The sequence below is a fragment of the Schistocerca gregaria genome, chromosome 2, assembly GCF_023897955.1.
Source record: "Schistocerca gregaria isolate iqSchGreg1 chromosome 2, iqSchGreg1.2, whole genome shotgun sequence".
NCBI lineage: Eukaryota > Metazoa > Arthropoda > Insecta > Orthoptera > Acrididae > Schistocerca > Schistocerca gregaria.
This window is the reverse complement of record NC_064921.1, coordinates 826,659,072-826,686,468: the sequence shown is the minus strand read 5'-3', so window position 1 is coordinate 826,686,468 and position 27,397 is coordinate 826,659,072. Positions and strand designations below refer to the sequence as shown.

Here is a 27,397-nt window from a genome sequence, read left to right as displayed (position 1 = left end):
TTAAATCTATACTTGATGTTAACAAATTTCTCTTCTTCAGAAACGCTTTCCTTGCCATTGCCAGTCTACATTTTATATCCTCTCTACTTCGACCATCATCAGTTATTTTGCTCCCCAAATAGCAAAACTCCTTTACTACTTTAAGTGTCTCATTTCGTAATCTAATTCCCTCAGCATCACCTGATGTAATTCGACTACATTCCATTATCCTCGTTTTGCTTTTGTTGATGTTCATCTTATATCCTCCTTTCAAGACACTATCCATTCCGTTCAACTGCTCTTCCAAGTCCTTTGCTGTCTCTGACAGAATTACAATGTCATCGGCGAACCTAAAAGTTTTTATTTCTTCTCCATGGATTTTAATACCTACTCCAAATTTTTCTTTTGTTTCCTTTACTGCTTGCTCAATATACAGATTGAATAAGATCAGGGAGAGACTACAACCCTGTCTCACTCCCTTCCCAACCACTGCTTCCCTTTCATGTCCCTCGACTCTTATAACTGCCATCTGGTTTCTGTACAAATTGTAAATAGCCTTTCGCTCCCTATATTTTACCCCTGCCACCTTCAGAATTTGAAAGAGAGTATTCCAGTCAACATTGTCAAAAGCTTTCTCTAAGTCTACAAATGCTAGAAACGTAGGTTTGCCCTTCCTTAATCTAGCTTCTAAGATAAGTCGTAGGGTCAGTATTGCCTCACGTGTTCCAACATTCCTACGGAATCCAAACTGATCATCCCCGAGGTCGGTTTCTACTAGTTTTTCCATTCGTCTGTAAAGAATTCGTGTTAGTATTTTGCAGCTGTGACTTATTAAACTTATAGTTCGGTAATTTTCACATCTGTCAACACCTGCTTTCTTTGAGATTGGAATTATTATATTCTTCTTGAAGTTTGAGGGTATTTCGCCTGTCTCATACATCTTGCTCACCAGATGGTAGAGTTTTGTCAGGACTGGCTCTCCCAAGGCAGTCAGTAGTTCCAATGGAATGTTGTCTACTCCGGAGGCCTTGTTTCGACTCAGGTCTTTCAGTGCTTTGTCAAACTCTACACGCAGTATCGTATCTCCCATTTTGTCTTCATCTACATCCTCTTCCTTTTCCATAATATTGTCCTCAAGTACATCACCCTTGTATAGACCCTCATGTAAACTGTAGTCGCCTGCGTGCTTCTTTTTGTATGTCCTTGCCAGTCTCCGGAATAACAGTAAATTTTTTGATACAGTCTTGGAATTCACAAGACCGGTATCTTTGCCAGTACCGATATCGATAACAGGAAAAAAATTATCTAAATTTTGTATTCCCCGGATGGACGTACTATCTATTAGGTGTTCAGCGCGAGAGTCCAACTCGCACTTGACCAATTCGGTTTTTTTTTTAGTACTTGAATTTACTCTTAAAATTTATTGCTACAGTATGTACTACATATGTCCTTTTCCGCCTCCATTGTTGTTAGTAGTGATTTTGGTAATATTTAATACTTATGTTAAAATGACGATTTTCGAATAAAAATTTAGCGAACCATAGATTATATGCAAATTAACATCTCTTGTTATATTTTCAGTTCAATTGTCTTCTTCTTTAGGGAGAAGTAGAAAACGAACACAAAGTTTAATTTTTAACCGCCTTTAGCATCTATCAGATAACCAAATCACTGGCGCAATTGTAATACTGAGAGAAACGATTCGTACACTTATAATAGGGCACATTTCAAATAACTCATACGATGATCAAACAATAAAAGGTAACTACATACACAAAATTTCGTGTAGGTAAAATTACTAATTTGATATTATGAAGTTTTTGTCAAAAAATTATCTTATAATCTTCTGGACCAGTATTGAAATTTTATAATACTTAGTCTGACATTAGTTTTAATTAGTGATTAATTATCTTCGCGATTTCAAGTATCTACGGTCATACGTGCTTCTGTACATTAATATCTCAGAAATTTTTGTTACATACAATTGTTGAACCCGGACTAATGCATACAAGAGGGAATAAATAATAAAAAATAAGAAAGGATCCAATCACAAACACCGCTGAATCCAAAACGCAAGTTGATGAATTTTTATTTTATTTTTTTATTTTTTTATTTTATTTTATTTTTTTGTTTTTGTTTCGGTCTTCGCGATATCAAATTAAATATTGAGATTTAGTGGTAGAAACTTCAACTTTAAAAGTTATTAGCAATTGTAGAATAAAACCATACAGAATTTATTTAATTGTAGTAATAGATGTCGCAAGTAAGCATTTCTGTAATGGTGAAACACGTAGCATAGATGTTCCATTTGAACGTTGCGCTCCGATATTATTCCAAGCAACGCGATCGAACATTCTTGAACTCGACTAGTAGTTATTTTAAGGCCTAGCTACATTACTTCATTCATGAACACTGCCGATAAAAGAACTTCGTTTCTAAACTTTTTTTCTCGACTTGTGGGAGAATTAACATGGATTTCCGTAGCGAAACTGACGTTAGGCCAGAAGCCTTTTAAAGTCGCAATTGCGTATGATGGTACTATCCCGCAATCTAAAATTAGGCTTGCATCCAATCTGGATTCTATTGTTGGTGTCTAACCACAATGGGCCAAAAACTCGTTATGGCGGAACAGAAACGCACTGCCCAAAAAAATGGAAAACCGATACCATTGCTTAGAAGATGAGCAAACGTAAATATATCAAACCTTATCTCGTGTTTCACATTGTGTAAAACACACCGTCAGCGAGTTAGTAAAACTCATCGACGAAAAGCTAGATGAACAAGTTTCAGTTCTAAAACGAAAGATGTGTATTGGTCGGCACAACATAGTCTGGAGCTCACAGAGACGACTGATGAAAAAACATCAGTTTTGGGAAGTTCACAGAGCGAAAAAATTTCGAAATGGTCCCATGACCAAACCCAATGCAGACAGAGGTCGAACCGTGCTGAGAAATTACTAAAAGGACACAAGGCTGTGTTATCGAAGTCATGACTAACGTACTAAATGCAGCTCAGATCAGACGAGGGATTTAAAAAAGAAATGCAAATCGTAAGCGATATGAAAAGGAAATAAAGAGCGCGCTGAGCACTATGGAACTTAACATCCGAGTTCATTAACCTAAGGACATCACACACACCCATGCCCGAGGCAGGACTCGAACCTGCGACCATAGCGGGCGCGCGGTTCCAGATTGTAGCGCCTATAACCGCTCGGCCACACCGGCCGGCTTTAGGCAATGTTATTTCTGTCCTTCAAAAATCACGTGCGAGGTTTTCATGTTCTCCTGCTTGCTACGCACAAAGTATCAGTCTTATAGAAAAAACGAACGGAAACTTTTTTGTAGAAAGTTTGATGAAGTTACATTTTTTATTGGGGTACGCTTTCGCTGGACGCGACAGTTTTGGAGTTATTCAAGAAAAAACGTACAAAAGAGAGCTTCAAACGCACCTACACCCCCACACTGATCACCCACAAGTCAGGATTTCTAGGACGTTATTCGTGGCACTGTACAAATATTTCCGAGTACACCAGCTATTCTCGATATTCCACCTGTTTTGGTCTCTACTGATGAGGATATTACGCAATCAGCGTAGTCGGCTATTTAGTTAACAATACTAATTTAAAAATGCCTCTGACGGCAATGAAAGACAAATCATTTTTGTAAACGTTACGCTAAAACTAATTGTGCTGATACACTAGTGGCCATTAAAATTGCTACACCGTGATGATGACGTGCTACAGACGCGAAATTTATCCGGCAGGAAGAAGATGCTGTGATATGCAAATGATTAGCTTTTCAGAGCATCCACACAATGTTGGTGCCGACACCTACAACGTGCTGACATGAGGAAAGTTTCTCACCGATTTCTCATACACAAACAGCAGTTGACCGGCGTTGCCTGGTGAAACGTTGTTGTGATGCCTCGTGTACGGAGGAGAAATGCGTAGCCTATCGCGACTGCGGTTTATCGTATCGCGACATTGCTGCTCGCGTTGGTCGAGATCCAATGACTGTTAGCAGAATATGGAATCGGTGGGTTCAGGAGGATAATACGGAACGCCATGCTGGATCCCAACGGCCTCGTATCACTAGCAGTCGAGATGACAGGCATCTTATCCACATGGCTATAACGGATCGTGCAGCCACGTCTCGATCCCTGACTCAACAGACAGGGACATTTACAAGACAGCAACCATCTGCACGAACAGTTCGACGACGTTTGCAGCAGCATGGACTATCAGCTCGGAGACCATTGATGCGGTTACCCTTGACACTGCATCACAGACAGGAGCGCCTGTGATGGTGTACTCAATGACGAACCTGGGCGCACGAATGGCAAAACGTCATTTTTTCGGATGAATCCAGGTTCTGTTTACAACATCACGATGATCGCGTCCGTGTTTGGCGGTATCGCGGTGAACGCACATTGGAAGCGTGTATTCGTCATCGCCATACTGACGTATCACCCGGCGTGGTAGTATGGGGTGCCATTGGTTACAAGTTTCGGTCACTTCTTGTTCGCATTGACGGCACTTTTAACAGTGGACGTTACATTTCAGATGTGGTACGACCCGTGGCTCTACCCTTTATTCGATCCCTGCGGAACTCTACATTTCAGCAGGATAATGCACGACCGCATGTTGCAGGTCCTGTACAGGCCTTTCTGGATACAGAAAATGTTCGACTGCTGCCCTGGCCAGCACATTCTCCAGCTCTCTCACCAATTGAAAACGTCTGGTCAACGGTGGCCGAGCAATACGCCAGTTACTACTCTTGATGAACTCTGGTATCGTGTTGAAACTGCATGAGCAGCTGTACTGTACACGCCATCCAAGCTCTGTTTGACTCAATGCCCAGGCGTATCAAGGCCGTTATCACGGCCAGAGGTGGTTGTTCTGCGTACTGATTTCTCAGGATCTATGCACCCAAATTGAGTGAAAATGTAATCGCATGTCAGTTCTAGTATAATATATTTGTCCAGTGAATACCCGTTTATCATCTGCATTTCTTGTTGGTGTAGCAATTGTAATGGCCAGTAGTGTAATTCCAGCCAAACTTGACGCTTAGAAGCACAGTAGTTTCGTACTCAGAAGGTCTGAGAATACAACGATGTAATTGTTTATTTCGTGTTGTTAAAATTCACAAATTTCTTAGGTAAAATTTACACGAACGTCAGCCAATAGGTACTTGAATAAGCTGGATTCGTATTAAGACCAGTCAATGGAGACCAAAAACGGTCGAATGTGGGAAATAATTTGTGGAATCATAATTTTTTGTACAGTGGTAGGAGGGAGTGCCATGAACAACATACGGGAAATCACGACTGTTGGGGGCTGAGTGTGGGATTGGAGGTGCGTTGAAAGTCACTTCAGGACATTTTCGTTTAAATAACTAGAAATCTACGGTCGGTACAAAATTTAGCTACATTATAATTTCTACGAAAACCGTCCTGTTTATTTTTATCTGCAGGACTAATCTTACACGTGGTTTTTGCAGGCCAGAAATACCAATCCAGGCTGCAAAAAACTACGGCGGTTGGGGCAGCTGTATAGCGAGCGTACTGTTTTTACAAAGTAAGCAAAATGGTGTAGGAAAGAAAGAACTCAGATGTCTCATTTTGTACGTAAACGTGAAATGCGTGTAGGTAGTGCACTTAACAAGGAATTGTAGTTCCGAATTTCCTTACAAGGAAACTCCCTATCGTACTCGCCTCAGATTTAGTGGTAAAATTGCCTAGTGGATAGCTCGTCAGAAACAGAACACAGATCAAGCATGAAAACAGGAGAAAGGTGTTTTGAACTGTGAAGAAAGACGCAAAATAGAAACAATGAACGGCCCAAGCTCAAGATATGAAACATCGAACGAGTTGTGATTACGTTGTAACGCTGTTGTACCAGAAAGCGGGAGATCCTTTCCTTTTTCATAAAATAATGAACCGTCTGTCCGGTCACTGACGTGCCTGATAGCTGAATTCAAATTTATGTCTGTGTCGTGGTGTAACGTCCGTTTGCAGCAGCTAGGTGTAAGGAACGGAAGTTGACTCCGAACAACATACCACAGCGCGGTTATCTCGCATCGGACCTACTGCTTTCAGTGCGTCCAAATCAGTAGCAGCTCTGTATCTGAGAGGTGTCTTTTCACAAGTAATCAACAATGGGATCCCGTGATTACTAGGCGACGAGCCTCCAGAGGTACTCCTCTTTGTTCTACAGAAGTACCACATGTTATGGGTCTTGCGTTCCGTTTTGAAAATGTTGCCTCTTGAATTTCTTTGTTGTAACACAGTTCACGAACGTTCATTTGTTGTTTCTATTTCTGTGACAGGTCTATGCGGCGTCTCGTCTTCTCTCACTATTCATCACATTTACTTGCGACGGCAATATGTTCTTACCACAAGACTCATATTCTATAACCAGTTTATAGTATGACAATTGCCAAGACTACAGAAACAGGACAGACTCTTCAATGACCGAACGGACAGTCCATAATTTTGCGCAAAAAGGGGGCACTTGGGAAAGTTGAACACGGATCTCCCGCTTCGCAGTCCAACACCGTGACCACATAACCACCACGCCGTGGTTCGATGCTGCACATCTTGGCTTGAACCTTCCACTGATTTTATTTTGCTTCTTTTTTCACAGTTCAATACACCTTCTTCCTATTTTCATGCCTGATCTGTCCTCAGTTTTTGACGGGCTACCTACTTGACCATCTTCCGACTAAATCTGAGGGGATGTCAAATTAAACACCTTTCAGCCGTCAATTTTCAACCTTATTTTATTAAGCAACCAGTTTCAGACTTTTACTACGCCATCTTCAGGCTCCTGACCGACGCGAGGAATAATCCACCTCGCTTGTGATCGGAACAGCGGCCAGCAATGCTGGTATTAGTAGATATTTGCTACAGTGACCACTTCAAACAGCCGGCAGGGGTGCTCGAGCGGTTCTAGGTGCTTCACTCCGGAACCGCGCGACTCCTACGGTCGCAGGTTCGAATCCTGTCTCTGGTATGGATGTGTGTGATGTCCTTAGGTTAGTTAGGTTTAAGTGGTTCAAAGTTCTAGGGGACTGATGACCTCAGATGTTAAGTCCCATAGTGCTCAGAGCCATTAGAACCATTTTTGAACCACTTCAAACATCACCCGCCGACTGTTCATCACAAGCGAGGCAGATTGTTCCTGCACGTCGGACAGGGGCCTGAAGATGGCGTAAAATGGTTCAAATGGCTCTGAGCACTACGGGACTCAACTGCTGTGGTCGTAAGTCCTCTAGAACTTAGAACTACTTAAACCTAAAGACATCACACACATCCATGCCCGAGGCAGGATTCGAACCTGCGACCGTAGCAGTCGCGCGGTTCCGGACTGAGCGCCAGAACCGCTAGACCACCGCGGCCGCCGAAGATGGCGTAGCAAAACGCTGAAACTGGTTGCCTAATAAAATAAGGTTGGAAGGTAGATGGCTGAAAGGTGTTTGACATCCTCTATCGAACAGCCGAGTCCCGCGATCACCGCTAAAAAGAGGGACATGCAGAAATCTGACGGGGTTTGCTATGGGAAGTTTCCCTTTGTTAGCATTATTCCAAAAGTCTGCGCTTATGTCAGTTGATGCTGTTTGCTGGTTTCTCATTATAAACAAGGAGGAAATTTCAAAATGTTCAAATGTGTGTGAAGTCTTATGGGACTTAACTGCTAAGGTCATCAGTCGCTAAGCTTACACACTACTTAACCTACATTATCCTAAAGACAAACACATACACCCATGCCCGAGGGAGGACTCGAACCTCCGCCGGGACCAGCCGCACCGGAGGAAATTTTAAAGCAGAACGTTAATTACCGAAGACCAACATAATGTAAAGAAAGGCCAGCGTTTACACCTTAATTCCTAGCAACCCGAGATATTTGCGTTAGTGATTATGTCGTATTTCAATAGCTTACATATACGTATCAGACGCACTGCCTACGAAGTTGATAGGTCAGAGCGGTTGACCACGATGCAGAATGACCCGAGCTGGATTTGGGATGCTGCCAGTGACTTTTTGACTTTTCCTCGGTGGGAGGATTGCAACGGGACGCAGTCAGCCACGTGAGACCAATTGGGGAGCTACTTGACCGAGTAGTCATGATATGTGTGTGAAATCTTATGGGACTTAACTGCTAAGGTCATCAGTCCCTAAGCTTACACACTACTTAACCTAAATTATCCTAAGAAAAACTGAAAACTGCCATGATAGCTCACGCTCCCCACGGCGCATCAAATGACGCCATTAGCAGAAGATGACATCGTGGGCATTCGGCAACGACGGATCCGCTGGAATGTGTACACGGAATTTTGTTTCTGATGTCAGCAGCGACATATACGAAGCCATTCAAGAATTTTACTAACGTATGATTTGTTAGAACGTAGATAGCGTGATTCAGGGTAAACCATTTTCCTTTATCATAAAAAATGTCTGACATAACAGCGATTCATCAGCTACGTAATTACAGCTACCATGAATGGAACCAGTGAGAGTGACCAGATCATTCTTATATTTGTAGCTTTAATCACCGTAATAGACATGCACGCTGATTCCGTGTAGATATTACCGACCAAAACAAAGAAAAAATGTCGAGTAAACGTGGGCTCCAAAGTGTATACCTTATGAGCTTTGCGCACTTGTTCAACTTTGCTACAGTGGAACACACCTCTTCTATTGGACAAATGCTCAAAGCTGTTAAGGTATGCATTTTACAGCCAATCTTTACTAGACATTTTTATCTTGTTTGGGTCTGTACTACCTCCTCCCAAAGTACGAGGGTTGGAACTTAAATAGTGGAAACTTTTTATTTACAGCTCGTACAAAAATACGTGATTCAAAGTTTTACTGACCTTCAAAGTAGTCAGCAGCATTATGCATAATCCGTTGCCAGTTGTGTTGACAGTTCGAAAAATGGTTCAAATGGCTCTAAGCACTATGGGACACATCTGAGGTCATCAGTCCCTTAGATTTAGAGCTTCTTAAACGTAACTAACCTAAGGACAACACACACATCCATGCCCGAGGCAGGATTCGAACCTGTGACAGTTCGAGAGGGGCAGTCTATTGCCCAACGAATTTGTAGCAGTTCTGAAGCGAATGCCGTGAAGTATTTCCTTCAGTTTAGAAATCGAGTTGAACTCATGAGGGCTTAAGCCAGGGGAGTGCAGCAGGCGGTACAGCACGTAGCAGTCCCATCAATCACACAAATCAGTAACAGCTTACACTGTAAGTACTTGAGCATTGTCCTGCAAAATGATGGTCAGGTCCTGCAGGAAGTGTCATCTCTTCTGTCTCTATGCTGTTCATTTTTGGAACACAACCTACGACGAGCTTAGAGACAGACGTCCTAAATGCTTTCTCCGAAAATTATTTTGAGGAGTTAGTCCACGAACCCAAGCGAATTGTAAATGATTGCGAAAACACACTTGACCTCTTAGCCACAAACAATCCAGAGCTGATAGAGAGCATCATGACTGATACAGGGATTAGTGATCACAAGGTCGTTGTAGCTAGGTTCAATACCGTTTCTTCCAAATCCATCAGAAACAAACGCAAAATAATTTTATTTAAAAAAGCGTATAAAGTGTCACTAGAAGCCTTCCTAAAAGACAATCTCCATTCCTTCCGAACTGACTATGCAAATGTAGACGAGATGTGGCTCAAATTCAAAGATATAGTAACAACAGCAATTGAGAGATTCATACCTCATAAATTGGTAAGAGATGTAACGGATCCCCCGTGGTACACAAAACAGGTCCGAACGCTGTTGCAGAGGCAACGGAAAAGGCATGCGAAGTTCAGAAGAACGCGAAATCCCGAAGATTGGCTAAAATTTACAGACGCGCGAAATTTGGCACGGACTTCGATGCGAGATGCCTTTAATAGGTTCCACAACGACACATTATCTCGAAATTTGGTAGAAAATCCGAAGAAATTCTGGTCGTATGTAAAGTACACAAGCGGCAAGACGCAGTCAATACCTTCGCTGCGCAGTGCCGATGGTACTGTTACCGACGACTGTGCCGCTAAAGCGGAGTTATTGAACGCAGTTTTCCGAAATTCCTTCACCAGGGAAGACGAATGGAATATTCCAGAATTTGAAACACGAACATCTGCTAGCATGAGTATCTCAGAGGTAGATACCTTAGGGGTTGCGAAGCAACTCAAATCGCTTGATACGGGCAAGTCTTCAGGTCCAGATTGTATATCGATTAGGTTCATTTCAGATTACGCTGACACAATAGCTCCCTACTTAGCACTCATATACAACCGCTCGCTCACCGATATATCTGTACCTACAGATTGGAAAATTGCGCAGGTCGCACCAGTGTTTAAGAAGGGTAGTAGGAGTAATCCATCTAACTACAGACCTATATCATTGACGTCGGTTTGCAGTAGGGTTTTGGAGCATATACTGTATTCAAACATTATGAATCAGCTCGAAGGGAAGGATCTATTGATACGTAATCAGCATGGCTTCAGAAAACATCGCTCTTGTGCAACGCAGCTAGCTCTTTATTCGCACGAAGTAATGGCCGCTATCGACAGGGGATCTCAAGTTGATTCCGTATTTCTAGATTTCCGGAAAGCTTTTGACACCGTTTCTCACAAGCGACTTCTAATCAAGCTGCGGACCTATGGTGTATCGTCTCAGTTGTGCGACTGGATTCGTGATTTCCTGTCAGGAAGGTCGCAGTTCGTAGCAATAGACGGCAAATCATCGACTAAAACTGAAGTGATATCAGGTGTTCCCCAGGGAAGCGTCCTGGGACCTCTGCTGTTCCTGATCGATATAAATGAGCTGGGTGACAATCTGAGCAGTTCTCTTAGGTTGTTCGCAGATGATGCTGTAATTTACTGTCCAGTAAGGTCATCTGAAGACCAGTATCAGCTGCAAAGCGTTTTAGAAAAGATTGCTGTATGGTGTGGCAGGTGGCAGTTGACGCTAAATAACGAAAAGTTTGAGGTGATCGACATGAGTTCCGAAAGAAATCCGTTGGAATTCGATTACTCAATAAATAGTACAATTCTCAAGACTGTCAATTCAACTAAGTACTTGGGTGTTAAAATTACGAACAACTTCAGTTGGAAAGACCACATAGATAATATTGTGGGGAAGGCGAGCCAAAGGTTGCGTTTAATTGGCAGGACACTTAGAAGATGCAAGTCCACTAAAGAGACAGCTTCACTACACTTGTTCGTCCTCTGTTAGAATATTGCTGCGCGGTGTGGGATCCTTACCAGGTGGGATTGACGAAGGACATCGAAAGGGTGCAAAAAAGGGAAGCTCGTTTTGTATTATCACGTAATAGGGGAGAGAGTGTGGCAGATATGATACGCGAGTTGGGATGGAAGTCATTACAGCAAAGACGTTTTTCGTCGCGGCGAGATCTTTTTACGAAATTTCAGTCACCAACTTTCTCTTCCGAATGCGAAAATATTTTGTTGAGCCCAACCTACATAGGTAGGAATGATCATCAAAATAAAATGAGAGAAATCAGTGCTCGAACAGAAAGGTTTAAGTGTTCGTTTTTCCCGCGCGCTGTTCGGGAGTGGAATAGTAGAGAGATAGTATGATTGTGGTTCGATGAACCCTCTGCCAAGCACTTAAATGTGAATTGCAGAGTAGTCATGTAGATGTACTTTCTGCATCGTTTTGCAGGACAATACTCAAGCACGTGCAGTGCAAGCTGTTGCTGATTTGTTTGACTGATGGGGCTGCTAAGTGCTATACCACCTACTGCACTTCCCTGACTTAAGCCCTCGTGAGTTCAACTCGGTTTTTAAACTGAAGGAAACACTTCGCGTTATTCGATTCAGAACTGCTACAAATTGGTCGGGCAATAGAGCGCGTCGCTCGTACTGTCAACACAACTGGCACTGCTAAGAATATCCCTACGATTTCCACATCGCTGGCAACGGGTTATACACAATGCCGGTGACTGCTTTGAAGGTCAGTAAAACTTTGAAACACTTATCTACTTTGTATGAGCTGTAAATAAATAGTTGCCACAGTTAAAGTTACAACCCTCGTATGAAAAGAACAGAGCTCGCAGTAGAATGGTTCCACTGTCAGAAGTATCGGAACGATTTTCGCTTCTAACTTTAGATTCCGTCGTTTCTGGATCTTACTCCAAATAACTACAGTTACTCTTCTCCATCATCCCTGAAAGTTTGTAAGATAAACATTGAATATCCCCGTATTCGCTTACAAGTTTACTTTCAAGGAAACTTACTGTGCATCTCCCCTTTTATTAAAAATAAAAACAAAACTTGTGCTTATCCACTCAATTTCGCCCCAGTGGTACGTTTGAGTGTTCCAGCAATTTTCTATCAATCATATTTCTTTCCTTCAACATTTGTACTGTGCATCTCTTGGGCCCAAAAAGAATCTATGACATCTATATTCTTGTATCAACAACGTTACATTCTCTTCTGTCCACCGCATCGCTCAGTCAACCCATGTCAAAAATAAAAGAAGGCACCAGAGTAGACGGAACATTCCTGTAGTGCTAACGTCGAAGAGAAGATAAAGCGAACTACCGTCGATGGTGCACTTTAAGACAGATTACCAGGGGAACACGAGTGAAGAGTAGCGAATGGGAACCGAATACGATCGATTGCGCTCTCGGCTAGCGCTCAACCAGTGACAATTCACGTTCGCTGATGTTTGTTCGCCTGTGTTCCATTCGGTGTAAACCAGACTTTAAACACACACGGCAGTTTTTCTGTTGCCAGAGACTTAGCTACATTTCAGTCACTGACTCGAACTTGCTGCGGCGAAAGAAGAACAGGAACTTCAAATAGGGGGATCCAACTGACTGTTTCATCAAAAACCTCCGATACATTTCAGAAATAGAAATAAAAACATCCGCGAGTGGCTAGTTGGCGATACCTGTGAATTTGGATTTGAGCAGCAGTTGAAGCGAATGTAGTGAATAAAGTGCGCTCGATAGAGGAACAGAACGGAACGAGGCGATTTAGGAACTAAATGAGCTAATCTGTTGTTAGAACACAATTCGTTTCACTATATCGATGCTTTGGTGCACCGGAAAAATGAAACCGTCGTCCATAAAAAAAAAATGAATAAAACTCAGAGAAATCGGACATCGTTTCCCGAGTGTCAGCTGAAAGTAAATAATAGCGTGCACAATGTGTTGTAAGTGTAAATGAGACATCAGTTTTCTGCGAGTAACACCTGAGAAATTCAATGGACTTTCAAGTGTTACATGTAGCATATGACTATTTTGCAAAAACACTGAACACCATACTGCAGTAAAAACATAGGTATTTTGGATCATCCGTGCGTTTCAGCAATCCGTGAAGTCTCCTGATGTTGTTCATCCAGGGAATCTGGAGTTTGCTCTGTATCCACATATACTGTAGATTAAAGTCCCCCTCAGCAGTTTTCTATCTTTACGTGAATGCCAGTCTCAGGAACTACTGTAGGGAATTTGATAGTTTTCAGTAATAGATAGGCTGATTCACGAGAAAGGTTAGTGTATGTAATTTACAATTATGGCAACTGTCTTCTGACTGGTTTGATGCGGCTCGCCACGAATTCCTCTTTTGTGCCAACTTCTTCATCTCAGGGTAGCACTTGTAACCTATGTCCTCAATTATTTGGTGGATGTATTCCAATCTCTGTCTTCCTCTACAGTTTTTGCCCTATGCAGCTCCCTCTAGTACCATCGAAGTCATTCCATGATGTCTTAACAAGTGTCCTATAGTCCTGTCCCATTGAAGCAAAGCAAGCGCTGTATCATGTATAAGATACAGAGGCGAGCGAGTGCACGGGACTTACCCTAGTTCACTGCTAGTAGCGTCACGTCATCGTAACGTGCCTGCATATAGTATTGCACCACATTTAACATAAAAGTAAAAATTAAGATTTGTGTGTAAAACTTTGTTAAAGTATAGTTCTATGTAATAATGTTTCAGGTAACAAATCTTAATGTTATAAAATTAGTAGTTTACGTAAAATTCACGTTTTGAAAGAAAAATAGGAGGCGCTAAATAATGACGCTAGGAAGCCAAAATTTGGTGAGAAGGTGCAGTAAGAAGTCATTAATGAGTGGTGCTGGTTTCCAAAACCATAAAACTAAAATTGACTCCAGAATCCGCGTTTTTCGGAAAAATCAGAGGCGCGAAATAATAGAGCTACAATATTGAAAATTGGTAGGATGCTTCAGTTCACCCTAATAATAATAATGGAAATACCACAATCAGTTACCTCTTCTAGTTTTTTAGTAATTTAGTAAAAACTACTTTTGTGAGTAAAATGTACATAAGCATTATAGATTAAGTACTTTAAATTTTAATGATAAAACAAATTCTTTAAGACCAATGATCAGATAGGACAATTAACAAAGCTACACCAAGTTTTAGTCTTGTAGCATAATTAACAGCTGATACAAGTCTTGATAAAGCTATGGTTCAGAGGTAACAATCTACCGTTAGTTCCATTGTAAAAATTCTAGAGAGTAAAGTTTTAATTTTAGCGGGCTGAGATTTTCTACGTGCTTCTGTACTGCTCAGATGTATGTATACAAAAATTGAGAAGTTTGTAAAGCTATTATTAAATGTGATATTTAAGATTATGTGCCTGAGATAGCGGTCATTTGGAGGCCGCAGGCATCTGCATATGAACGGAAAGAACAGATGCTCTCTTGGCGGTACGCGCCGGAGCTATATAAAAAGAGCGGCAGAGGCAGTAGTAAGCTCACTCCGCATTAGACCAACGCCTAGTCCACGCGAGCTTAACGTCCGATCGCGCCACGCCTCGGGTGACGTCATAGCGGGCTGCGACATGCGCGTACTTAGCAATGTAAACGGACATTGAAAATCGCGAGGACTGTACACCGTCCTGGATCGTTTAGACTTCGGTAACAAACTGTTATTGTGCCGTCCGTGTGAAGTATAATTCCGCGTGGCAAGTGGTGACTAACTCCACTTTTAAGGCGAGCATTAATCTTTTTTTTTAACATTATTGCGAACTATTAATAGAGCACCGTTAGTTAGAGTAATGAACTATTCGGGAGGAACTTGCTGTAGAAGTCGCCTCTGAACTATTAAACGATTGGCTGAATTAACAATATTTAATGTCTTTAGCATTTTCAGAAGTTTCGAGTAATTTGTGTGAGCCTTTAAGATAATAAAATCTTGTTTGGAACTTTAAATTTTATTGAAGCAGCCCTAATCCCGTGAAGAACTATGGATATTTTTCGTTTAGCTGGGCTGTACAGGAATGTGGCCGTGCAGACTGGGAACTAAGGTCAGTAAGTTTCCCTTCGCTTTCTGACTGGCCACCAAATTAGTTGCCAGGCTCGCGTGATTTAAGGTGGCAATGTTCAACTTTCAATCAACATTAAACAACGACTTCTTCGCCGTCCCACATATGTTGCATCGGCAATAGTCTGTTACGTGAAATGAACATTCAAACAACTCATTCGACAACTTCTTCGCCGCCCCACATATGGTGCATCGGCCGGGAAAACTGAATTAAAAGCAAATAAAAGTGCTCGATGTGTGAAAGCGATTGGTATAAATTAACGAACTCGGTAGGCAATAACAGGACACTGAATTGAACTAGTGTGGGAACAGTGTTACCAGTAAAGGCGGGTGTAGTGTATAAACAATAAGTGTCTACCGCTGTACGTTGGTTAGTGACGATGGTGAGGAAGGCGACGATGCTGGATCGCGGCTGCCGACGGCGCAGAGACTAAAGGAAGACGGTGCGTCATCGCGGAGCTGCGCTGATCTGCGAGACAGCTGCCGGCTGCGCCGAGCGGTCAACGGTGCCTTGCTGCCCCCCCCCCCCCCCCTGGAGCTATTGCAGTAGGCGATTCCTGTGGCGGTACTCGACGCTACGGCTGCTGCTGCTGCCTTCAATACGTCGCGACGCGTCGCATCACGATTGCTGGTACACCGCGACGACATCATTCGTCGAAATCAAGCATTTAAGTTAAGTCAAAGACTTTTAAAATATTTATTAACTGCTGCTAACAAACTAAAAGATATGGAAAGTAGTGTACATTTCAGAAGGGAACCGGTCTCTGACCAAGAATCCTCACGATCAGGAATTGAGTTTAATGAGGATGGTTCCATTAATCCCTCAAATATTGAACTAGAACGTAATTTGTCACCAGTAAATTATGACTTTAATTTAAATGAGAGTGCAGGGATGCAATCAATAAGTGAAATAGAAGTCAAAAGGGAGCCAGTAGAGTTGCTAACTTTGTCAGGTAGTGAAACTGAGCTCAATATATCTCCAGCTCAGTCAAGTCAAGAGATACAAAGTATCAAGGTAGAAGCTCCGGATTGGATGCAAATACTGTTTGCCAAACTCGAATCAAACCAAAATAAAATTGAGGCTAAAATTGAAAATAGTAATAAAGAGTTGGAGAATAAAATAGAGGTTAGTAATAAAGGGTTGGAAAATAAAATTGAGGTTAGTAATAAAGGGTTGGAAAATAAAATTGAGGATAGTAATAAAGAACTAAAAGAAGAACTGCAATCAAAATGGAATAGTTTGAATTATAAGATAGATGCTATTCATCATGACATTCAAGTAAAAGTAGGGCAACAGTTAACTAAAATGCATAGTACTTTCAAATGTGAAATAGATCAAATTCAAAAAAATTATCAAGAGGCAGATGAACTTTTGGAAGTGAGGTTGTCCGAAAGATTGAGCAACGAGTCCAAACTTTGCTCTGACAAAGTTAAAGAGGTACAAATTAAAGTAGATACTTGTCAGAAAAACATTGAGAAAGTAAAAGAAACCTGTACCGAAATTCGTGGTGCAGTGGAACAAAGATGTTCTGCCAGGATAGAAGCAGTAGAGTCACAAGTGGAGGAATTAAATACTAACATTGCTAACCTAGAAAATAGAGTAACCTCTGTTAATTCTAGTCATTCTACTGTACAGCATGTGACTTCAGTTGACGCCGCTTTTATAGGGTGTCGACAGTTTTTGCGCTTTGATCCTGATAAGTACATTCACCCTCTTGAATTTTGGAATGACTTTGAGGATGTTCTCCCCAACACTTGGTCAGAAAGAGAAAAAATTTCATTTATAAGAAGTCATTTGTCAGGTGATGCTTTGCGATGGTCAGCGGATGTAATGATCAAATGTAAAACTTTATCTGAATTTAAGTCTGCATTTCTCAACGAATACTGGTCACATAACAAACAAAATGATGTGTTAAGGGAATTCTGGAGTGGTAAGAAGTTTTTCCCAGGGCGTGAATCAGTAAAGGATTTCGCTAGGAAGTGGGTTTCAAGACTGTCACATTTGACAGAAAAGATGAAGCCAGATATGATCATTATGGGTTTAGAAGGTAAGCTGCCGTGGTACTGGCAGAAGAGGATCATTTCCGCCCCTAGAGATAATATAGACAAATTTATTGAATATCTGGAAAGAGTGGAAAGAGTAGCTGCTGCTGAGGAGCAGGTGCAGCAGAATAACAAATCTTCTAACAATCACGTACAAAATAATGGAAACGTGAACGTTAGAAATATGGAAGTTAGGCACACCAAAACAAACTATCGAAACCAAAGCCGTGGCAGAGGAAGAGGGGGTAGATACTCACCACGCTTTCGTAACAACTACTATGACGAAAGTGGAGAAGTAAATACTATGCCATTAAGACAAGAAGGGAGTCATGATGCTACTATATCTAGTGGTGTCACAGATGAACACAACAGGCCGCGTGTGGGAAACTAAATCCCGTCTATGAGGAAACTGGCGCTCACCAGGCGGTAACAGTAACACAGCCAGTAACGGAAACACAGACAATCAGCCAACATACACAGACAGACAACATGGATGACGAAATAAATACAGATAATACCAGTGATGTGTTAAGCCACTCTCACAAAATAGTGGATAGTATTTTGGATACACTAGAAAAATGGGTCAAGGAAGAACAGGAACTCAAGGTAGATAATGGGGAAGAAATAGATAATGGGTTTGAGTCTGATGGGAATAATGATGAAGTAAAAGCTTACATCTTCGATGAAAATGGCAATCTAAAAGCTGAAGTAGAAGTAGCAGAAGTAGAATCAGTACTGCAAAACTTTAGAGAGGAGGAAATGATGAATGAAGGGGGTAGAAATAGTAACGAGGTGAAAGAATCTAGTAGCTGTGTAAACGTGCCACAAATGGTTGAAGGTGACGACATTCTTATGAACAGCAATATTGCGCAGGGACGCAGTTGCTCAGAGGTAGAGGATAGTTTGGCTGATGTGCAGCAAACAAAAGTAGAAAAAGTCGTCAGATGCTTCGATTTAAAGTTAGTGGACAGATTAGAGAAAGCAGCTAAGATTATAGAGCATGATGAGCCCCAGGATGTAAATGTAAATGTAATTGCAACTGATCAGAATTACTTTAGCTGGAAGAACATAGAACGAGATTTATTAGACGAGGTGTGTGAGCAACCTGTTCAATGTAAAATAACTCACCCTGTTATCAAAGTAAACATATCAGGAGTCACTGTGCGTTGTCTGCTTGACAGTGGCAGTGAAGCAAGTGCTTTATCACAAACATTTTTTGACACCATACCCAATAAAGAGAAGTTAACAGTTATGAAAGTAAGTGGCTTAAAGATTATAGGTGCTACTGGAAAAGTCTCTAGACCAGTTCAACACGAAGCTTTGATACCCATTGGTATAAATGACGTAGTAATAGATCATCCTTGTTTGATTGTGCTAGGCTTAAGTGTTGATATGTTGATTGGTACTGATTTCTTATCAAAGTACCAGGGAAAGATCAATTTTGATCAGAACAACTTAATTTTAACTTTACCTGACTCTAAAGTGATAAGAGAGTCTTTTATAGGAAGTCATATAGGCGGTAGTAATGAAACTTGGGAACTGCCTATTAGGGTAATAAAGAATAAAGGATACTTGCAGGAAAATTTGGTTTTCAGTGAGAATGAGGAAAGTGCTAAGGTTGAAGAGAGACACATCCTAAAGGAAATAGAGGAAAAGGTACAATCAACAAAGCAAATTGCTGACGAACAAAGATACAGAGGTGAGCTAGTGCTGGTCAAAACAAAAGAAAAATCAAAGAAAATTTCTGCAGAAACAAAAAAGTTTATGCATGTATATCATGGACCATTTAGAATAGTAAGTAAACCTCATGCAAATGCCTATCGTTTGGAATATCCAAAGAGTAAGAGAGAACTAGGTCTAAGAAATATTGTGGATCTAAAGGAATTTAAAATTAACAGTAATTAATTACTGTAGGGAGTCTGCCACTCTTTGGCGGATACACGGTTTGGCGTACCGTGCAGTCCCAGCTGGGTGAAACTTTATTTCCTTTTCAAGTTTCATTCCCTTCTTCTGGTCTATCATAACAGGTAAGAATCACATATGTCTTCATGTTGTATATATGCTATTAGGTTTTAAGTATTCTTAGTAAGGATCTACCTAGTGAATGGCAAAACAAAAGTCTGAGTACCAATAAGAGGCAAACATGGCTAAAATAAATAAATTAAAATATTTCATGTAATTGTAAAGGGTTAGAAACTACAACTAAGAGAGACACTTTGCAGTATACGAAGTACGGTATGAATATGAATAATCCATGAGATTATGCAGAAGGTAGTATGTTGCTAGAAATAAGGTTGTCTGAAGGAAAACAGCGTAAGAAGGTAATGCTCATAGAAGCAAGCAATGGCGTTTTAGAATTAAATAAATGGAGATGTGTGGAAGTGGTGTGAGGATCGCACCAAATATATAGAAACAGGACGTCAATAGGCTGACAAAAGGAAAAGGGAGAAAGAAGTGGAGAAATGAAGTATTTTGAATCTGGAAGAAAAGGGAGAAAATGAATGAGGTGAAGAAGTGAAGTAAGTAAATTAAAGTAAATGATGTAGGATTAAAGAATAATTCCCTCACGTCTCGTGAAATGGTGAAAAACGCTAATTCTTGCTTGAGGCAAATAAATAGTTAAACAGACAACAGAAAAACACAAATATTGGAAAATGCAGAAATTTGGAATCGGTATACTGAAAATAACTAATTTCTTTAGTAATTCATACCATAAAGCAAAGTGCTGGTCAGCAAATGACTTCTTTGATGAACTAATCCATACGATAATTAAGCCAGAGTACATTAAAACTAAAAGGTTACTCAATTTTTTAAGTTGAAGCAAGATCTTAATATATTAATTTGCTAAAAGAATTTTCACTATTTAGGAACCTAAAAGATTATTTATGAAAAAAGAAAGTAGGAGCTATTGTATCAGATACGACTTAGTGCTAAATGTCTTTCTGACAACTTCACAATTAGTAAAATAGTGCCAGAATATAAACTATAAAATGTACTTTGTCCTACCTTAGATATAAGTTGAAAACAGAAACTTAGACTGTATTGTCTGTTTCTCAGGGACATGCAGGCTGCATGAATGACTGACAACAAGCGGTAGGGAGATTGGAAGTAGAGACGCAAACCACAGTGAATACAATTTCCTCCCACAATTTTGTCAATCAGTGAAATTAAATGAGTGTTACAATAGGACACCCACCACAGTGCCGAGTATTATAGTAAAAGAAAAATGTGAGTGCGTTGCAGTGATAAAAGTCGTGTGTATTTTCTTTTTCAGGAAGAGACTGATTTTAAAAAAAAAAAAATAACTATTTTGTAACCATTGAAAAATTTATATTTCCATGTAAATGTATGTAAATAATTTGTGAATGTCTTCTGTACTAGGTTTTCTATGTGTATATGAGTATGGTTATTTTGTGTATGTAGTAATAAGGAATTTCCTAAGAAGAAGCAACTTAAGTTGAAAGAGGTATACTAAAGTAATCCATCGCTTGTTTGTTCTTTTAGAAATTTAATTTTGTTCAAAAATAGATTTTCACGAAAATTAAAAAGGGGGTGATGAAGCAAAGCAAGCGCTGTATCATGTATAAGATACAGAGGCGAGCGAGTGCACGGGACTTACCCTAGTTCACTGCTAGTAGCGTCACGTCATCGTAACGTGCCTGCATATAGTATTGCACCACATTTAACATAAAAGTAAAAATTAAGATTTGTGTGTAAAACTTTGTTAAAGTATAGTTCTATGTAATAATGTTTCAGGTAACAAATCTTAATGTTATAAAATTAGTAGTTTACGTAAAATTCACGTTTTGAAAGAAAAATAGGAGGCGCTAAATAATGACGCTAGGAAGCCAAAATTTGGTGAGAAGGTGCAGTAAGAAGTCATTAATGAGTGGTGCTGGTTTCCAAAACCATAAAACTAAAATTGACTCCAGAATCCGCGTTTTTCGGAAAAATCAGAGGCGCGAAATAATAGAGCTACAATATTGAAAATTGGTAGGATGCTTCAGTTCACCCTAATAATAATAATGGAAATACCACAATCAGTTACCTCTTCTAGTTTTTTAGTAATTTAGTAAAAACTACTTTTGTGAGTAAAATGTACATAAGCATTATAGATTAAGTACTTTAAATTTTAATGATAAAACAAATTCTTTAAGACCAATGATCAGATAGGACAATTAACAAAGCTACACCAAGTTTTAGTCTTGTAGCATAATTAACAGCTGATACAAGTCTTGATAAAGCTATGGTTCAGAGGTAACAATCTACCGTTAGTTCCATTGTAAAAATTCTAGAGAGTAAAGTTTTAATTTTAGCGGGCTGAGATTTTCTACGTGCTTCTGTACTGCTCAGATGTATGTATACAAAAATTGAGAAGTTTGTAAAGCTATTATTAAATGTGATATTTAAGATTATGTGCCTGAGATAGCGGTCATTTGGAGGCCGCAGGCATCTGCATATGAACGGAAAGAACAGATGCTCTCTTGGCGGTACGCGCCGGAGCTATATAAAAAGAGCGGCAGAGGCAGTAGTAAGCTCACTCCGCATTAGACCAACGCCTAGTCCACGCGAGCTTAACGTCCGATCGCGCCACGCCTCGGGTGACGTCATAGCGGGCTGCGACATGCGCGTACTTAGCAATGTAAACGGACATTGAAAATCGCGAGGACTGTACACCGTCCTGGATCGTTTAGACTTCGGTAACAAACTGTTATTGTGCCGTCCGTGTGAAGTATAATTCCGCGTGGCAAGTGGTGACTAACTCCACTTTTAAGGCGAGCATTAATCTTTTTTTTTAACATTATTGCGAACTATTAATAGAGCACCGTTAGTTAGAGTAATGAACTATTCGGGAGGAACTTGCTGTAGAAGTCGCCTCTGAACTATTAAACGATTGGCTGAATTAACAATATTTAATGTCTTTAGCATTTTCAGAAGTTTCGAGTAATTTGTGTGAGCCTTTAAGATAATAAAATCTTGTTTGGAACTTTAAATTTTATTGAAGCAGCCCTAATCCCGTGAAGAACTATGGATATTTTTCGTTTAGCTGGGCTGTACAGGAATGTGGCCGTGCAGACTGGGAACTAAGGTCAGTAAGTTTCCCTTCGCTTTCTGACTGGCCACCAAATTAGTTGCCAGGCTCGCGTGATTTAAGGTGGCAATGTTCAACTTTCATTCAACATTAAACAACGACTTCTTCGCCGTCCCACATATGTTGCATCGGCAATAGTCTGTTACGTGAAATGAACATTCAAACAACTCATTCGACAACTTCTTCGCCGCCCCACACCATCTCCTTATCAGTGTGTTCCACATACTCCTTTCCTCTCCGATTCTGCGCAGAACCTCCTCATTCTTTGTCACTCCACCTAATTTTCAACTTTCGTCTGTAGCACCACATCTCAAATACTTCTATTCTCTTCTGTTCCGGTTCTCTCATAGTCCAAGTTTCACTACCATACAGTGCTGTACTCCAGACGTAAATTCTCAGAAATTTCTCCCTCAAAGGCGTATGTTTGATAGTAGTAGACTTCTTTTGGCCAGAAATGCCCTTTTTGCCATTGCTAGTCTGCTTTTTATGCCCTTCTTCCTCCGTCCGTCAACGGTTATTTTACTGCCTAGGTAACATAATTCCTTAACTTCATCTACTTCGTGACCAACAATCCAGGTGTTAAGTTTCGCTGTGGTCATTTCTGCTACTTCTAATTACTTTCGCTTTTCTTAGATTTATTCTCAGTCCATATTCTGTACTCATTGGATTCTTTATTCCGTTCAATAGATCATGTAATTCTTCTTCATTTTCCCTCAGTTAAGCAATGTCATCAGCGAATCGAATCATTGATATCCTTTCACCTTGAATTTTAATCCCACTCCTGAACCTTTCTTTTATTTCCATCATTGCTTTTTCGATGTACAGACTGAACAGTAGGGGCGAAAGGCTACATTCCTTTCTTACACCCTTTTAATTCCGAGCACTTCGTACTTGGCCGGCCATTCTTATTATTACCTCTTGTCTGTTGTACATATTGTATATTACACTTTTCTCCCTATAGCTTACTCCTATTTTTCTCAAAATTTAGAACATCGTTTTCATTTTATATTGTCTAACGCTTTTTCCAGGTCGACAAATGCGATGAACGTGTCTTGATTTTTCTTTAGTCTTGCTTCTATTATCGACCGAAACGTCAGAATTGTCTCTCCCGTGCTTTTACCTTTTCTTAAGTCAAACTGATCGTCGTCTGGCACATACTCAATTTTCTTTTCCATTCTTCTGTATATTATTCTTGCAACAACTGGGATGCATGAGCTGTTAAGATGACTGTGCGATAATTCTCGCAGTTGTCAGCTCTTGCAGTCTTCGGAATTGTGTGGATGATATTTTCCCGAAAGGCAGATGGTATACATTCTACACGCCAATGTGAATAGTTGTTTTGTTTCCACTTCTCCCAATGATTTTAGAAATTATGATGGGATGTTATCTATCACTTCTGCCTTATTTGATCTTATGTCCTCCAAATCTCTTTTAAATTCTGATTCTAATACTGGATCCTCTATCTCTTCTAAATCGACTCCTGATTCTTCTTCTATCACAGCAGACATCTTTCTCCTCATAGAGGCTCTCAGTGTATTCTTTCCACCTACCTGCTCTCTCTCTCTCTTTCTCTCCTCTGCATGTAACAGTGGAATTCCAGTTGGACTCTTAATGTTACCACCCTTGCTTTTAATGTTGCTGAAGGTTGTTTTGTCTTTCTGTATGCTGAGTCTGTCATTCGGGCAATCATTTCTTTCTCGATTTCTTCAAATTTTTCATGCATTTTGTCTTACCTTCCCTGCGCTTCCTATTTATTTCATTCTTCAGCGACTAGTATTTCTGTATTCCTGAATTTCCCAAAACATTTTTGTACTTCCTCCTTTCATCGATCAGCTGAAGTATTTCTTCTTTTACCCATGGTTTCTTCGCAGTTACCTTCTTTGTACCTATGTTTTTCTTTCTAAATTCTGTGATGGTCCTGTACTGCCTACTGAGCTATTCCTTGTTGTTGTGCCTATAGCCTTAGAGAACTTCAAGCGTATCTCGTCATCTCTTAGTACCTCCGTATCCCACTTCTTTACGTATTGATTCTTCCTGACTAATGTATTAAACCTCAGCCTACTCTTCATCACTACCGTATTGTGATCTGAGTCTGTTTCTGCTCCTGAGTACGCCTTACAATCCAGTGTCTGATTTCGGAATCTCTGTCTGACCATGATGCAATCTAACTGAAAACTTCCCATATCACCCGGCCTTTTCCAAGTGTACCTCCTCCTATTGTGATTGTTGAAAAGAATATTCGCTATCACTAGCTGAAATTTATTACAGAACACAATTAGTCTTTCTTCTCTCTCATTCCTTGTCCCAATCCGATATTCTTCTGTAACCTTTTCTTCTATTCCTTCCCATACAACAGCATTCCTGTCTCCCTTGACTATTAGATGTCTCATTTTACGTACTGTATTACTCTTTAAATATCCTCATATACTTCTCTATCTCGTCATCTTCAGCTTGCGACGTCGCCTTGTATACCTGAACTATCGTTGTCGGTTTTGGTTTGCTGTCGATTCTTATAAGAACAATCCTATCATTGCACTATTCAGAGTAACACACTCGCCGTCCTACCTTCCTATTCATAACGAATCCTTTTCCCATTACACCATTTTCTGCTGCTGTTGGTATTACCGTATACTCATGTGACCAGAAATCCTTGTCTTCTTTCAATTTCATTTCACTGACCCCTACTACATATAGACTGAGCCATTGCATTTCCCTTTTCAGATTTTCTAGTTTCCCTACTACGTTCAAGCTTTTGACATTCCACGCCCCGACTCGTTGAACATTATCCTTTCGCTGATTATTCAACCTTTTTCTCGTGGTCACCTCCTCCTTGGCAGTCTCCTCCCAGAGATCCGAATGGTGGACTATTCTGGAATATTTTGCCAATGGATAGATCATCATGACACTTTTTCAATAACAGGCCACATGTCTTGTGAATAAGCGTTAAGTGTTTTTAATACAGTGGTTTCCATAGCCTTCTGCATCCTCGCGCCGTTGATCATTGCTGATTCTTCCGCCTTTAGGGGCAGTTTCCCACCCCTAGGACAAGAGAGTGCCCTGAATCTCTATCTCTCCCTGCCGTTAGCAGAACGAGGGTGACTTCTTATGCCGGACGTCTTACAAAATTTAAGCAGTGGCTTTTTTCGAAACCGGAACCAAGTACGTTTTGATTACCAATCAAAGACGCTATCCCCTTTTCTTTTTAATCCCATTTTGTTCCTGTTCGTTGTATTTGTTTGGGGCGGACGTCCCATGTCTACCGTTCAAGTTCATCGCTGATACATTCACTCAATTTTTTTTTCCAGAGGGCAACTAGCCCTCTGACCCCCCTAGATCTCGGGTGAACTAATATTCGAGTATGCACTGTTACTTGTTCCATATTTAATTGGCATTTGGAGTGACATCTTGTGACAATGATGGGAGGCACAAGCTGGTCTGTCAAGGAGGAATTGCTGTCTGGCGGCTAAAGCGGTAACGTAGACAGCTGCCCCAACTCCAGAGAACAGCTAAGATTGACCCAAATCTATACATCTATACATATCTCCCGCACATGATATGAAATGAAGTTCCCCGCCGAGTTTTTCTGTCTGTATGTGATGGCTAATTTCAGGAACTACGATACTATAGGGATTTTGATACGGTTTTCCCTAGAAGATGGAACGGTTCACGATGAATGTTCGTGTACGTACACTGATCAGACAGAACATTATGACCACCTACCTAGTAGCAGGTATGTCCACCTATACTACGGATATCAGCGGCAACGCGTCGGGGCATGGAATCGTGAGGTCTTGGTTGGTCGTTGGAGGGAGTTGGGACCACATCTGCACACACAGGTCACCTAATTCCCGTAAATTCCGGGGAGAGGGGCAATGAGCTCTGACGCCACGTTCAATTACATCCCAGATGTGTTCGATCGGGTTCAGATATGGCGACTTGGGAGGGGGGGGGGGGGGTCTGCACGTCAATTGGAACTCGCCATTGTGTTTCCCGAACCGATCTATCACACGCCTGGCCTTGTGACACGGTACACTATATTGTTGGAAAATACCACCGCCGTCGGAAAACGCGATCGTCATGAAGGGGTGCACGTGGTCTGCAACCAGTGTACAAACTTCTCTGGTCGTCATGGTGTCTGGCACGAGCTCCACTGGACCCATGGATGCTCACATGAATGTTCCCCAGAGTATAATGGGGCCGCCGCCAGCTTGTCTCCGTCCCGCACACATGTGTCAAGGAGCTGTTCCCCTGTAAGACGACAGATCACCGCCCTCTCATCGACATGATGAGGAAGATATCGAGGTCCATAAGACCATGCAAAGCTCTGCCACTGCGCCGAAGGCCAGCGCCGATGGTGAAGTGCGCCTTTCAGTCGAAGTTGCGAATAGCATAAGGTTTTTTGTAAGGGTGGGTGGTGGTGACTGGCTGCTACCGTGGCGTGCTTCTCGCTGGCTACACATCTGGCTCGTTGGTATCAGAGTGAGACGAGATGCAGGTACTGACCTGAGGTGTTCATGCGGACGGCGAAGCACTTCTGCAGACGGCAGTGTGGGCACCAGTTGCGGCGTGCTTTGTCCACCACGCAGCCGCCGCGGCCCGCTGTAACAACAAACACCAGCCCGTCATAACGATAGAAGGTATTGCTCGCTGTTTGCCATGACATTCCTCTTAGTTGAGTATGTTCCCACTAGCGCTACTAATGTAACGACTAAATTTTGTAAACCATGCATTCGGTACTGTCGAGACACATACCCGTTACAAAGTATTTGTTATTCTTTATTTCAGTTACTAAAAGTCGTTACTGGCGTAGACATTACACATTAATACGTTTTGGAAACCTAAGAAGTTATGGTTGTAACGGCGCTCTTGAATGTGAATGTGGCATTTGAATTGGTTCTCTTCCATACACAGGTTTCTCTTTTCTAGATAATGACGAACAGTGACCATAGCTGTACGTGGTAACAGTTG

General features: G+C 41.1%; 1 protein-coding gene across 1 annotated transcript in view; it reads right to left on the bottom strand.

The window, feature by feature from the left end:
* Positions 1 to 27,397, bottom strand: part of LOC126335999 (nuclear receptor subfamily 2 group E member 1) — a 178,873-nt gene that overhangs the window by 89,799 nt on the left and 61,677 nt on the right. Inside the window, exon 3 of the mRNA XM_049999477.1 lies at positions 26,933 to 27,028. Coding sequence (XP_049855434.1) covers positions 26,933 to 27,028 — 96 coding nt within the window. The remainder of the gene's footprint in view (positions 1 to 26,932; positions 27,029 to 27,397) is intronic.